At 43.6% G+C, this 16258-nt stretch overlaps 1 protein-coding gene across 7 annotated transcripts in view; it reads right to left on the bottom strand.

The window, feature by feature from the left end:
* Positions 1-16258, bottom strand: part of FAT3 (FAT atypical cadherin 3) — a 486301-nt gene that overhangs the window by 249632 nt on the left and 220411 nt on the right. For all 7 annotated transcript variants that reach the window (XM_064169873.1, XM_064169899.1, XM_064169893.1 and 4 more), the window contains exon 3: positions 1813-2127. In XM_064169873.1, coding sequence (XP_064025943.1) covers positions 1813-2127 — 315 coding nt within the window. The remainder of the gene's footprint in view (positions 1-1812; positions 2128-16258) is intronic.

Genomic DNA, 16258 nt, shown 5'->3' with positions numbered 1-16258 from the left:
GATTGCGTCCCCTTGCTCTGTCACTGGTGGCCTGGCAGAAGAGACCAATCCCCATTTGGCTAAAACCTCCTTTCAAGTAGTTGTAGAGAGCAGTAAGGTCTCCCCTGAGCCTCCTCTTCTCCAGGCTGAACCCCAGCTCCTTCAGCCACTCCTCGTAGGGCTGTGCTCCAGCCCTCACCAGCTTTCTTGCCCCTCACTGGAAGCATTCTCATCCTGAAGCATGTAAGCTCTAAGACAAGCAAAAAGAAGAGGAACCATCTTCAGTGTTGGCTGTGAGGAGGAAAATCTTGTTAGGGAAAAGCACCCCTGCCCACTGCTCTGTGTGAGGAAATGCCACTCCACATGGTGTGCTACCAGGCTAGAGTGCTGTGGGGCTGCAGCAGACCCAGCTCCACTCCCTGGCACGGGGTCATCCTGTCTGCTGTGTGGACAGGCATAGCTGTGCTGAGCAGGTTGTTCTGTGGGGAGAGCTGATGGAAGAGAAGCACATGCATCAAAGACTGTGGAGTCCTCACTCTGCTACTTTGCCCAGATGGGATTTATGGGGTGGGGAGGGGGAGAAGGGATGCAGATGGAAGAGCCATCTTTGGCCATTTCAAGTGTTAAAAATAAGTGAGATATGTGCCGTAGGGCTCAGCAGATTGAACATCATGATTATATATGCTCCACGATTCTTCACCTGGGCTTATGTCTGAAAAGGTCCTGACCCCTTCTTATGCTACATATTGCAATAGAATTGCCCAGCCAAATGTTGAAAACCTATTTAGTGAATGTCATTTTCCTACACCAAATTAAAGATGTTTCCTCTCAGATCTATTCCTTCTGCTTTTCTGTCTGTTTAACAGTTTGCAGCAGACATAAATAAATGTAAAGAAAAAGCAATCCAAACCTCAGCACAAAACAAGCACTACAACCAGCACGAGAGATATGTGAACCTGATAAAGATCAATCTACTGCTGTGAAAGAATCCCCTGACTCTCTAGCTCTAGATCATGCTGGAAAGTCCTCACCCACCACTAAACAACATGGGTACACACCACAGTGAGGATCACATGTGGCCAAGCACAGTTAGGCACCCAGTAGAGCATCCATGACCTTGGGTTATGTCTCCTGGGATGAATTCTTCTTTGAGGAGGTACTGGGGACAGTTAGCTCAGCAAAGACACTGAGAGTGGAGAAAAGTGCAGAGCTGGTCTGCACAGGCACAGTGCACCACTGCCAGGCTCCACTGGCCATGTCAGCCAACAGCAGCACTTAAAACTGTATCTGCAACACCCTATTCACAGGCTACATCCACAGCTGTTACAAGTCAATAATAACAACTAAAATAATAATAATAACAACAATAATAATAAGCTGTAGAATTGCATCCAGCTACTGTAACGTGGGGACTAATTAGTTGTGCTGGACAACACTCATGCCACTCACTTCAGTGGTAGCACATCAGCTTACAAAGGATGTTCCGTAAATTGCAACAGCTTGAATCTGCTTCCTAGAATTGCTCTGCAGGCTCAGCTTAGCAAAATCCCATCCCTATAGACGCAGGGAAGAGGCAATAGCCAGAAGCTATTTGGTGACCTCCAGAAGAGCAATCACTGCAGCAGCACATCAGCAGCATGTCATCTGCCAGTGTGCTCATATACCGATGTAAAAGAGGATGCTTCAGACACATACAAGAAGTTTTAGACATGTAACTAACCAGAAAACAGAGGCCAGAAAACAGTGCAACACCAGCAGATTCTGAAAGGGAGAAAGCTGATAAATATTTAAACTGAAATTTCCCAGCACTGTAAGAAAGTAGGAGCTTGTTACCTGTTTTGGGGTTGATTACAAAGAAGTTCTGGGGATTTCCACTTGTAATCCGGTAAGTCAGTTTTTCATTAGTACTGGAGTCGGGGTCCTGGGCTTGGATTTGAATGACAGATACATCCTTTGGGGAGTTTTCCATGACAGATGGGTAATAGATAGGTTCAGAGGTGAGGGGGGCATTATCATTCACATCCTCAACTTCGATGTAGACTTCAATGGTAGTGTAGAGTGGAACAACACCATGATCAGTTGCATACACTGTCAACCAGTAGGATGTGGTTGTCTCCCGGTCAAGAATATCTGCTGTGTAGATAACTCCTGCAGAAAAAACAGCAAGCAGAGGATGTTAGGAATAGGATCAATGAAACACCACATCTATTTTGATTTGTCTATACTATAGAAATGTGTTCAGCATGTAACAAATGCTCCACCCTAAGAAAAACAAAAGTTGTGTATATAATGAAAACAGAAACTTGAATGTGGCCATTGTTTCCTGAACCCTGCTTAAAATCTCAATCGTTTGTCATAAGAAAATCATGGGGAAACATGAAGAAAGTGGCTTTTTGTAAGCATCCTAATGTCAGAGCTAGTTATTTTCTGGGACCGCAGCTGGAAGAGTAACAGAAGAAACACCACGATTTTCTACCAGTAAGGCACACTTGTACAAACCTCGTTGAGAGATATATCACCATTAATTGCCAACAGAAAGTGACTTCTCTTTTCAAATTCTACCAGGGCCCTTGGTACAGAAGAAAATCTGGGAGGCAGTTTAAAATTAATTTGTTCAACTCCAGCAAATATATGGTAAACTGAGAAACATGATCACTCATTGCACAGTGCCAAAATCCTTGATAGCAAGCGATCAAACACTCATATAGTAGAAGCTCTCAGACAATCATAGAGGTTAAAAGGGTTTGTCTATTCTTATCAATAGTTTAAGAAAACATCAGGTGGTTTCCTCCCTGGTCCTAAAAAATCACGAGAGAAAGTGGTTGTATGTAATAGAGTTGTAGGGAAGCATGGCACCCACTACTCCATTGAAGTACTACCCATACCCCTGTACAATTCCTGCCATGAAGAACTTCCATCCACCTAATTTTTTCCTAAAGTGATTTAGAAATCCATCTTGCTCCTGAAATGAACACCAAAACTATGATGACAACAAGTAAAAACAGACACAGAGCTCTTAAACCAGAAACATCTCTGAGTATTGGAAGACCTGCTCATTTTTGTGGACTCCAAAGCTTTACTAACTTGAGAACTGACCAAATGCACAGAGGACTATATATGCCAGTACCACACACAACCACACCAGCATCAACATAACCAAATCCACCTTCCCACCACTTTGCAACGCATCTATGAAGAACATTTTCCTCTTCTAACATTGCATTACTAAGTGTTGGGTGACAAATCAATACAATAGATCTCACGCTTGAGGTACTTAAAAGGACAGTTCACAGACACTCGAGTCATGTTATTAGATGGAAACTAATAGTGGAGAAGCTGCAGAGCAGGACAGGAGCGTAAGAAATTTGAATTTAGCCTCAGATGTGTTTGATGCTGCCTGGAACAACATTATGAGTTAATCACTGAGGAAAAAGGTTCTCTGAGATCAGCACCAATAAGGGGTGCATGTCTTTATGGCTTTTCAGGAGGGCATTTTTTTTTAGTATCAGACTGCACTGAAAGTTTCTATGACAGTCTGAAGTCTAAGAAAGCGTTTGAAGACACTGGAATAGGCTGAAAGGTTTTGGGCAGACTTTGGGCTTGGCAAAGAAGGTGAAGGCTCTGTGCTCAGCCACTTCACAGAGCACACAGACTTCCAAGAAGGGATCCTGCTTGCCGGTCTTACTGGGACTTCTTGATGAGGTATGTGAAGTTCAGATGTAATTTATCTGCATTACTTTTCAGCCCTGGTCTTACAAGTTATGCATTAAATATAGCTTTCTAGATTAGACCAGCAATTAATCCCTTTATGGCACTGGATTCAGACAGGACCTTTGGTTTAAACATTAACTGGTAAGTCTATTCCATTTCTTGAAAAGTAGCCATGCAAATCACGGGGCCATGCTCCTGAGACATCAGCAGAAGGGATGGATTTGATGGGAGATACACCTTTTGATATTTAACACCACGAGCAGCCCTGATGCCACCTTCTCCAGACATTTCACTGCAGAACACATCCTATACTGAAGTTTACTGCCCAACTGACTAAATCTCTTTGAGGGGTAGCAGCAAGAGGAGAATGACAGAACTTCTGCTCTAAGGGACTACCACCCCTGGCATAACACAGAGAAGTCAATCAAATGATAAGGGATGTTGCCTGTGCTCAGGGACTGAGGTCCTGGCTCATCCAGCTCTGCCCTGGGCAGAAGTCAGCACAGAAGTCAGCACAGGGTTACAGAGATGCCTGATGTACTTGCTCTTGTCTTAGAAGACACATCTGTTTAAAAAAAACATAATCTGAATAATTGTTTTCACTTCATGATTTTTGCATTATGTTTTTGACCTGACAAGTATTTTCTTACAATTTGATCAAATATATAGACAGGAAGGGGAAAGGACAGATGTCAGTTCCAGCCATACATGGACTCAGGTCTTTTGATGGTAGTATCAGATTCAAGACCTTCTTCCTCAGCTGTATTTTTTGATCAACAAGGTGAGCACTGCAGGACAAAGGCAGAGTGTATTCTAAATATTCTTGCTGGCAGCAGCCTGTGCTATGTAACGACTTTCTGCAGAAACATGGGTGAAATATGTAGCAAACTGTGATGAAAATACTTAGAAGTCCAGAAGAGAAATTACATTGCAAGGAGGAAAAGAGCCAATAATAAATGACACCCAGTGGAAATAAATAAATAAAATAAAATCCATGCGGGCAAGGATGAGGCAAAAAAATATGAACATTACTGCTCCTAGAGATGTTGATTTATTCAGAAGACAAGAAGAATTATTTCAAATTTTGAAGCAAAATTTGAAATAAGCAGGGTTTTCACCCAGAGAGAGCAGGAAGGTTTTAACAGATTAATCTCTGTTTACAAAGCTGAATTTCACCAATACGAAGCTGATTACCAAAAAAAATTATCTTCTGAGTCATTCCTTCATTTTATGACTCCTGGCAACAGTTACTTTCCATTTCTGTACTTCAGAAGGAAAGGATCACTGAACAAGCATTGGCAACTGCCAGTGGATCTGCCACACGGGTTCTTCTTTGTACTTTTGATTTATTAGAAGGTACCAGATATAAATTAATTCCTTCTGCTCAATAAGTCTTGTCATTTCACCTGTTACCAACACACAACAGCTTGAAAAATAAGGCCTTTGTTCTCTTTGAGGTTTTCCAAATGGAAACCCTCCTTCCATCACTCCAGGAACATCTACTTTCAAATGTCCTGCAGAGAAAGTGCCTCCTTGCTGTGTACCCAAATACAGGCCTAAAACTAGTACCCACAGAAGAGACATGCTGCCTGAATATTTAATCTATGGAGGTATGGGTGACACATTCCAGATGGATGTCAAATTTTGTATTCATATGAAGTGTTAACTCTGAAGATAAATGATGAAACTTGATTATCAGCACCACTTCCTCACCAGGATGACATGAATGCTGACAGAGCCAGCATCAGGAGTGGCCAATCCAGTCCCAGTCACTTTAGCTGAGTGAAAGTATGGGGAAGGTCAAGAATACTGCTGAATAAGACCACAACAAATTCGAAGTGGACCTCACTTACTTCAAAGCTGTGCTAGTTTGAAGCAAGCTAGAATGTTTTGGTAAAAGAACTAGATAGTGGGCAGTGAAATGAAAAACAATTGTGTCTCCTTCACTCACAGTCACGCTGAGACCTCTGGGAAGAAGAAGGAAACATTCTCCATTTTGCCTTTCACTTCTGCTTTTGCCTTCAGACCTAGTCACATCTCATTAACCTTGCTCCCACTAACCTTGCTCCCTAACCTCTTGGCTGCACCTCTATTCTTCCTGGGAACTGGGGTAAGGTTGAGAGGGGACGGGGAAGGTGTTGGGGTGGTTTGAGAGCCCCTCCTGGGGACTCAGGTTTCTGGGAGGGGAGTTGTGCTTTTGTATTGTTTATCCTTTGTATATTTCTGTATATAACTGTATATACTGTAAATAGATGCTTGTATATTTGCTGCTGTAAAATAAATAGCTTCATTTATATTCCCAGAGGCCGTCTGAGTTAGCTGGGGCAATTCCAAAAGTGTGGGGGGGCGGGTAAGAGCCCAAACCATCACAAAAGCTTATAGATATCAGCAGATAATAAAGAAAGATAGAACTTTGTTTTCAGGGCCCTGAGAGGAGAAGCCTCTTGGAGTAGCTCTAAGGATTTCTTTTTTATAGCGTTTGTGGTGCACTCTTCCCAGCTGCCTGCTAATTGGAAGAGAAACGTGACCAAGGCAACGATTCCTGAGCTAGACAAATCAAGAAGAAGAAACAATAGCAGAGATCCTGAAAATTTCCAAGTGATTAAAAAAGTTCCAAGATTTTGGAGACACATTTCTGAACAAGACAGAAAAACAGATGTTCTCATCTACTGGGACGCTACAGCACAGAGGCGCTACTGCATTTCTACACAAGGCAGCTGGAATCCCAACTGAGCAGTCTGCAAGCCAGCCTTTTATGTCACCCTCAGCCAGATTTTGCAGTATCCCTAAAGGACTGAAGCCAGCACTTCCTTGGGCCCAAGGCAGCCTTCGAAATAAAGCCAGCCATCAATCCAAGAAATGGTGCCACCGACATGCTCGCCACTGCATTCCTTCAAGTATATTTGTCCTGTTTGATTTGCCAAGCACTACACGCATTATAAACAGTGAAAATTAACAACAGAGTGCATTAATCTCTGATTAAAATCCTGGGCACACTTATATGTAAATTAAGTGCAGCCCTTAGGCTTGGCAAATGGCCAGGAACGCGAAGGTTGTGTGCTTCTTTCTCTTAAAGGCTTGTTTTCTTTCTTTGCCCAGGAAAATAACAGGATAATGTTTTCTTTATGGCTCCTGCAAGTGGCACACACTGAGACGCTGCACTACAAAGGGTAAAGGCAAAACAAAAACCCAAACCACGAGTAGGAATGCAGATGTTACTGTGGAGAAAGAATAGGCAAACTGGATTTCCTGCCTGCCTCTCCCGCTGATCTGCTGCACACCTTCTGTCAGATGATTTCAAATGATGCAGTCCGCTCAAAAATTATCTCCAAATTATGTATTTATGAAAGCCATGAGACCCCTGAGAGGCTCTCTGGTAGTTTGAGGGATCCCAGGTGCCCCTTAAACAAAACCATAGGGACAGAGGCCCATCCCAGGGGATCACAGAATCATAGAATCAACCAGGTTGGAAGAGACCTCCAAGATCACCCAGTCCAACCTAGCACCCAGCCCTAGCCAGTCAACTAGACCATGGCACTAAGTGCCTCTTACAGGCTTTGCTTGAAGACCGCCAGGGACAGTGACTCCACCACCTCCCTGGGCAGCCCATTCCAATGCCAATCACTCTCTTTGTCAAAAACTTCCTCCTAACATCCAGCCTAGACCTCCCCCAGCACAACTTGAGACTGTGTCCCCTTGTTCTGTTGCTGCTTGCCTGGCAGAAGAGGCCAACCCCCACCTGGCTACAGCCTTCCTTCAGGTAGTACTAGACAGTGATGAGGTCCCCCCTGAGCCTCCTCTTCTCCATGATGGACCTGCTCACTCCAGGCTATTGTAATATTGCTGTTGTGTTCCTTTTCTGGTATCACAGCTTAAAAGACAGTGCTTGACTGCACTTCTGCCCCTTCCTTTCCCTGCTTTCCTAGCTTCTGCTCCCCCTCTCTCGGAACAGCTGTGTTCCTCTTACCTCACGCCTGCTGGAGGAGCTGGCAAGCAGGGAGTTGGGTCCCTGCGGCCTTGTAGGCCCAGACTGGGCGGGGGGAGGCGGCTTCGGCCGACCTTACAGGCCGACTGGACAGTGGAAGGGGTCGAGGATTCTAGAAGCCCAGCTTGGGCCTAGACAAGTTTATACTTATTATATCTGACTGCCTTATATACACAGTCTCAAGTTGTGCCAGGGGAGGTATAGGCTGGATGTTAGGAGGAAGTTCTTCCCAGAGAGAGTGATTTGCCATTGGAATGGGCTGCCCAGGGAGGTGGTGGAGGCACCGTCCCTGGAGGTGTTCAAGAAGGACACAGCCTCAAGCTAGAGGACACAGCCTCAAGCATAGAGGACACAGCCTCAAGCTATGCCAGGGGAAATTTAGGCTGGAGGTGAGGAGAAAGTTCTTCACTGAGAGAGTCATTGGACACTGGAATGGGCTGCCCGGGGAGGTGGTGGAGTCGCCGTCCCTGGGGCTGTTCAAGGCAGGATTGGAGGTGGCACTTGGTGCCATGGTCTAGCCTTGAGCTCTGTGGTAAAGGGTTGGACTTGATGATCTGTGAGGTCTCTCCCAACCCTGATGATACTGTGATACTGTGATACTGTGAGATAAGAAAAGACTGGATGAGGCACTTAGTGCCATGGTCTAGTTGACTGGCTAGGGCTGGGTGCTAGGTTGGACTGAATGATCTTGGATGTCTCTTCCAACCTGGTTGATTCTATGGTTCTATGATATATATACTCTTATAAATAGAATTCCTCTCTAAGCTTCCAATCAGTGTACAGCATCCTCATTCCTACTTCTGAAAAGGGGGAAGAGTCAATTCTGCTCTCCAGAACTGGGTATGCTCATGGCCCAAAGTGGAACAGGCCCTTTAAACAAAAAAAAAAAGGATTAGATAAAAGCACTATTTCTTTCCTCGCCTCTTCTTTGTCCCCTGTTTGTTTACCTTATGTGTTTGACAGTAGTTTGTGCACAGGTGACGTGACGAATGGACCTGCCACAGCTCTGCAAGAGAGTGTTTACTGGAACCATCAGCCTGAGTGTTTACATAGGTGCCCATTGCCATGGATATCTGCTTTGCACGTACGCTCCCCCTAAAAGTCAGATCATCCTTGATGAATGCTCTCAATAGTGCAAACACTGAGAGGAGTTCAATGCTGGGCATTTATTTTCAAAGGCAAGATTAAAAGACAGCTTGGTGGTCTGTAAGAAGTTGGGCAAGGAGAAGACAGAGGAGAGTAATGAGGTTCTTTAATCTAGCTGAGAAAAGCAAACTGAAGTCTGATGGCTGGGAGTCAGTGGCAGAAAAGCAGAGTGCAAATACTCAATGTGGAAGCTATTTGGCAGGAGCTACTGCTTGCCAGCGATGGGCCAGAATCTCCCATCTTCTCACATCTTGCTACTGAGATGAGACAACATAACCTATTTCCTAGGTTATTGGCCTAGATGCAAAAAATAATGTAGCATGTGGTTTTGCTGAGTCAGCAGTCCGTGTTAGCAAAATTTGCCACTCTATGCAGTCATATCCTCATTTTCAGTAAATAATGAACAAGATGTAGAGAGGCTCCTGTGCAGACAGAAAGAAGACTCACTTGGAAGTAGCAGCAAGTTATCACACATAAGTATATTACAGAAAACCCCTCAATTACCCTTTCTCTCCAAATACTGCAGTGGTTTTGCAGGAGGGCATTCAGTTTCATTTGTTCAATTGAGAAGAGCCCAAACAATAAGTCATTCCCTGTTCTTCTTACCCCTTTTCAGGAATATGAGTTAACTGCACAAATCTGCATCTCAGACTGGGCAATTGGGAAAGGCCAGGGAAGGTGAGCAGCCCACTTATTCCCAAAGCCTGGCCTAGGATTGGCCATAGAGGAGTGGGAAGCAGCAAAGGCAGAGCCCATCCTCAGCACAAGCTGCAGTGCAGGATGGAGGCGACATGATGATATCACAGTCCCAGGTGTTTCCAGCTGCCAAAGTGTGGGACATCTCACCCAAAGCCAAAGTACATTTAAGGTTTAGCAGTTAAAATGGCCATGACTGAAGAACTAAGAGTGATGGATGGTCCTTCCTGACTCCAGCCCCTGGGGCACCTTCAAATTCACCTTCAATATGGGAAGGGCCACATCAGCCTCTGCCATACAAAGTAATACAAAAATGCATTTCCAAAGCCCTAATTCTGCTTCTCCTTCAGCTTCTAAACAAAAGGTCTCAGTAAAAACAGCTACAAAGTAGAAGCTGTTTTGTCCCCAAATTAAAATGACAGGAATGAGGCAGTCAGGAATGCCTACTGACAGCGAAGTATTCAGGGTTCCATTTCATCCCTGAAATTCAAAGGAGAAAAAGAAAAAAAATCAGTGGCTCTGAAATGTCACTAATTATTCATGACCCTCATCAAAGACTCCTTGAGTCTCATTGCAGTAAACACAAAACCTTGTTTGTCACTGAGTTGTCACCTAAAGGTTCTTGCTTGCATTGCCTTGCTGGGTAAAAATAATACACAAATTCAGTCCTAGCAGAAAATACTTTGAGTTGAGCAGCCTGATGCAGTGGTACAGGCTGGGGACAGAGTAGCAGGAGAGCAGACAGTCAGCGAGGGATGTGGGGGTACTGGTGGATGGCTGACTGAACATGAGCCAGCAGTGTGCCCAAATGGCCAAGAAGGCCAAGGGCACCCTGGCCTGTATCAAGAGTAGTGTGACTAGCAAGACCAGGGAAGTCATTCTACCCCTGTACTCAGCACTGGTCAGGCCACACCTTGAGAATTGTGTCCAGTTCTGGGCCCCTCAATTTAAGAAAGATGTTGAGGCGCTTGAACATGTCCAGAGAAGGGCATCAAGACTGGTGAGGGGGCTGGAGCACATCCCTATGGGGAGCAGCTGAGGGAGCTGGGGTTGTTCAGCCTGGAGAAGAGGAGGCTCAGGGGTGACCTTACTGCTGTCTACAACTACCTGAAAGGAGGCTGTAGCCAGCTGGGGGTTGGTCTCTTCTGTCAGACAACCAGCAATAGAACAAGGGGACACAGTCTCAAGCTGCGCCAGGGCAGATTTAGGCTGGATGTTAGGAAGAAGCTCTTCACAGAAAGAGTGATTGGCACTGGAATGGGCTGCCTGGGGAAGTGGTGGAGTCACCATCCCTGGAAGTGTTTAAAAAATGACTGGATGTGGTGCTTAGAGCCACTGTTTAGTATATTAGATGGTGTTGCGTAATAGGTTGGATTTGATGACCTTGAAAGTCTTTTCCAACCTGATTGATTCTACGATTCTGTGCCTTTTTTCAAAACTTGTCATTCTAAAATACTGGGTGGAAGAAAGAGTTGACACACACACTTCCTCTGCCCCTACTGAGATGAACACTTTACATCTGCCTAGTCCAAGTCCTTACCCAGAGCTCTGGCCAGACCCTGCTCCCTCACGCCATTTTACAAGGTGAGCATGGAAAGATTTGTGAGTGTAAATTCAAATGTCAGTGCTAATCTGGACTCCTTGCACTGAGCAAAGCTGTGATTTTTGAAGGACACTTTGCAGAGAACTAAGATAGGCAGGAAAAGTTTAAACATACTGCAAGCCCATTATTCACCAAACCAACACACGTAAAAGCAACCAAAATGGAATGATTTGTAGACAGGAATTGAATTTCACACCCAATTACAGAAGAAAATTTATGATTTCAGGAAAGCTAACATTACACCTAAACTATATATTTTTTATTCAGATGTTTCACATAGAATGGCTCTGATGTGTATAAAATCAGAGTGCATGCCTCTTTTAGCAGCTATTTATTTAGTTACTTCCATTAAGGGTAAATTGTAAATATAACCCACAGGATTAAACAGCCTTAGCATAACGAAGACACGAACCTGAGCACTGATGCTAGACAGATTCAGCACACAGGGGCCACCAAAGCTAGTGCAAATCTGAATAAACCACACATTACATTCACCTCTTTTTTAAGTCCTCTGAAGCCATGAATCACCGGTGCCAGCTCTGAATACAGATGGTGGTATCACATCAGACACAAACTCAACCAGAGCATGAAGGAGACCTATTGCCTATCCCCCCTACTGCTCACAGTTGGTAGCTTTGAAAATCAGGCTCCTTACTCTGGTGATTAAATGCTATTTCAGTGCCTTAATTTAAGCCCCCCCATTGTGCAAAGTGTGGCCTCCTGGTTTTATTTTATTGCACAAATTTTCTAGGCTTTAATGCATATTAAAATGCAAACCCAGCTCCTTAGTGAAGTGAATGGAAATATCTCCATTGACTTAAATAGAGACTATATCACGCCCAGGAACAAATCCAAAAGCAATATTAACTTTGTGAGCCTGTATATACTCAGAAATTCCTAATAGTCTTTTTTATGGTTTAAAACATATATAATAAACTTCGCTTGTCAAACAATATAATTCAGGTCATGTTCCTGTCTAGGATTTAACTTTTAATTTTCTCTTATTCACTAATGTTTTGAATGTGCAAATTTGCTGTTACCTCAAAATGCAGTTTCTGCAGTGTGATTGGAAATTACCTGCTCCCCTACTCTAATGAAATCACCCAGACTAGACTCAGTTGATCTGGAAATTAAGGAATGAAGCTTTATATTTACAGCTTAGCACAAGATATAAGCAGATATTTACAATATATACAGCTATAGACAGCAATACGCAAGTTAAAGGTAATACAGAAACACAACAGCCCTCCTGGAAACCTGAGTCCCCAGGAGGGGCTCCCAACCATCCTTCCACCTTCTTCCCACCCTCTACCTTATCCCAGAGTTTGCCCTAGGTGCAAGGTGAGTTTGGAGAATCGTCCAGGGGGTTTAGGAAGCAGGAGGATTAGTTACACAGAAGAAGAGAGGGAGAAAGCACAGGCACCAGCTGCGACAGAGACCCACTGTGTTATCTGTGTTTTGTGTTACTGTTTTTCTACATCTCAGCAAGCCTGTGAGTGAAGTAGACATCACCACTGTTTTCTTTTCACAGCCTATAATCTAATTTCTCTCACTGAAATATTCCAGCTAGCCTCAAACTAGCACATGCAGTGAATATTACATTCAAGTTTCCAGAGTGGTAAAAGAATTAGAAAGCAAATCCCCAGCAACACTATTTCCACTGACGCTGGATTAGCCTGCAAATGCACCTTTTAGTGTTACTATACACAGTATCATCAATATCACAACCAGCCTGGATTGTGACAAGGACATTCATCATTGATAAATTTAATGTATGTCCTCCATGCAATAGGTAAGTAGGTAGACAATGTGCAGGTTTACAGTTCTTACTGAAGATGACGTGCCACCACGTGTTTCAGAAGTAACTTCAACTGTGGGCTCTTTCCAAAGGAGGAAACACTATTGTTCTTGTTGTGCATAGCTCTGGGTGTACAAAGAGGCTGTAAACCACTTCTGCTCACCCCAACCACACAATGGTTTAGAACAAGCATCACCAGCTGGTCTGAAATGCAGATCAGGTACATATGGAAATTTCCTCTGACCTCTGAGGTCTTAGGCCAGCCAACAGCTCAGCTGAAGTCAGGGATACTCATGTGATTTGGAGGCACAGTTCAATCACACATCAGGCTTGGTAGGTGCCATTAAATCAGGTACAACTCCATCAGCACAGATTGCATGAGCATGACCTTGATACCAGGCTGAGGATATTGTCCTGTATGAGCACAAATAGTGGTCAGCCCTGCCTCAAGCTGAAAAATACAAACATAACTTCATTTACTACAGGTAGAATGGAAATTCAACTAATTAAAGTGGTAATCAAGATTAGGTCCGGCCAGTGCTCCCTCAAATCAAAATGATATGATTTTTTATACATATGTCTGTTTACCTATTTGTTTATATGCATATATATACAGATATTAATATTTATGTACATATCAATATTTATGCATTTATTAATATTTATGTCTGCTATATCCATAGACATGAATGCCAACAAATATGAAGAGTGTACACATATTTACATATATGAATGGCATGATGCAAAGGGTAAATGCTGCATACAGAATTAGCAGTGCCACTCCATCATACAGACTCGATCTTGTCTGATTGCAGTTCCCTGGATGTCCCAAAGCAAACACCAAAGCTGTGGAACTCCTACCACAAGGGGAGATTTCACAGAATCACAGAACTTTAGAGGTTGGAAGGTACCTCTCAGAGACCATCAAGTCCAACCTTCCTTTCCAAGACAGGACCCCCTAGGGTAGTTTGCACAGGAATGCATCCAGGTGGGTTTTGAAAGTCTCCAGAGAAGGAGATTCTACAGCCTCTCTAGGCAGCCTGGTTCAGTGCTCCATCACCCTCACTGTAAAGACGTTTCTCCTCATGTTGAGGTGAAAGCTTCTATGTTCCAGTTTGTATCTTTTTGCTGACCAACAAAAAGAGATTGGCTTTATCCATTTGACACCCACCCTTCAGGTACTTATAGACATTGATAAGATCTCCTCTCAGTCTTCTCCAGATTAAACGGCTCCAGATTTCTCTCTTCATAGGGGCGATGCTCAAGTCCCCAAGTCATCCTTGTGGCTCTCTACTGCACTTTTTCCCAGCAGGTCCCAGTTTCTCTCAAACTGGGGAGCCCAAAACTGGACTCAGTATTCCAGGTGTGCTCTAATCAGGGCAGAGTAGAGGGGGAGAGTAAAGCAGCATCTTAATGGCACTGAAACTGAGGCATAGTACTTGACCTTCCAGGTTACTTATATTCTGAGTTTGGAGGTAACTTCAAATGACTTAAATTCAATGTTTCTTGTTTCCTTTGCTTGTTTTATTTGAACCTGAGAGAAGAAAGGCTTTCAACTTCACATCAAGATGAGCCATCACTTAAATAGAACATCGTCAAGGTCACTTACACCTCAATTTCACAGCAATTTTCCAAACATATCACCAAGACACTGAACCAGAGGCTTAGTCAAATAAATGGTCTACCTTCTTCCATTTATGAATTAAATGAAATAAGAATCACCAACGTTTTCAGTTTACTAGGCTTTATTACAGTCCTTGTATCTTCCATCACATCCCTCGACTTATTTAAACAAATACCCATATTCATCTTGCTTTGATAATTTTTGCTTAGGTGAAAAAAAAAATTCCTACATGGGTAAACTAAATACACACAGTGGACATCTCTGGAAGAATCAAATTGCCTTCAAAGGCACAAATATTATAAGGAAAACCTTTCACAGAAACATAGAATGTTACAGGTTGGAAGGGACCTCCAAAGATCATTGAGTCCAACCTTCCTGCCAAAGCAGGATCACCAAGGGCAAGACACAGAGGAATGCATCCAGGTGGGTTTTGAATGTCTCCAGAGAAGGACACTCTGCAGCCTCTCTGGGCAGCCTGGTGCAGTGTTCTGTCACTCTCACAGTAAAGAAGTTTCTCATGTTGAGGTGGAGTGTCCTATATTCTAGCTTGTACCTATTGTTCCTTATATTACTGGGCACCATAGAAAAGAGATTTTGTATCTGCTTGTCCCTTCAGCAAATGATGGCTTTTGCCTTGTCTTCTGAGAACCATCAGGATTACAATGCCTCGCACCCATCTCTGCAGATTTCCCAAGCAAAGCTGCAGCGGGAATGGTACCAATAGAAATCCTCACATTGCTAGCACCAACGAGGAAAGCTGTTAAATCTCAGTAATAACCTGCTTGCATGGAGGAACTTTTTTTTTTTCTTAAAGAGTTTGGCTAATGCCCAGAGCAACCCAGGTTTTCTGTACATCCTCTTTAGTAGATTAATAAAGAGATCAAAGTTTGACCCATGTGTTCTCTGCCAGGAGGACTGGGAAGCTATTTTAGAAAAGAAGGGTTTGCTCCTGGTTATTTTAGAAACAAGATCAGAAGCAGAGCAAAGTTGAAGCAGGAAGAAGGGATGGAGAAAAAAGGCAAAATATGCTCAAAAGGATTCTGATAGAAGTCCTAGAAAGAGACTTCCATGCAGGGTCCTCTTCCTTTACACACAGCTCTGTCTACATTTTGTGCTGATCTACTTCAGCTGTTTTGTACTGGTGGTGAGGAAGGTGGAGGAAAGCAAAGACAGCTCTGCAGAGGAGCCCTGCTGCTGGGGCAGGCTGCCCTAAAGAGCAAGTGATCCCTCAGACAAAGGAAGGGAATGTTGACCTTACCTAGGCTCAAGGACGACATAAATAGGCACTGCCTCTTGTGATGGTTGGAAAAGCAGCCAAGGGACTATTGGGACTGTTCAACCTAGCACATGTCTTTCATATTTTAGTTTTACACATATTACACTTGATGTAGAGTATTAATGATATGTTACACTAGAAATTTCCCCCCTTTCGTTGCTTTCAGCCTATAGCAAATAGGCAACCATATGAAAAGAATAACAACATTAACCCTGAAATCTGCCTTTATCTTTCTTTCTATCCAAACATAACCCTGGAGAAGCAGTCAAAAAAGACAAAAAGAACACCTCTGAAAGGGGTTTAATAGCCACATTGCACTTGAACATGAACAGCACAGGGAAGAAGAGAGTGTGATGCACAGAGAGAGCACGAGGGTATCATTTAACCACTCTGTAATGCACAGCCACATTTTCCCTGCTTGGAGGTACCATGCATGACTC

Source organism: Pogoniulus pusillus, chromosome 3 (genome assembly GCF_015220805.1).
Source record: "Pogoniulus pusillus isolate bPogPus1 chromosome 3, bPogPus1.pri, whole genome shotgun sequence".
Lineage (NCBI taxonomy): Eukaryota > Metazoa > Chordata > Aves > Piciformes > Lybiidae > Pogoniulus > Pogoniulus pusillus.
Note: the sequence above shows the minus strand (reverse complement) of the source record. Positions and strands in the feature narration are given on the sequence as shown.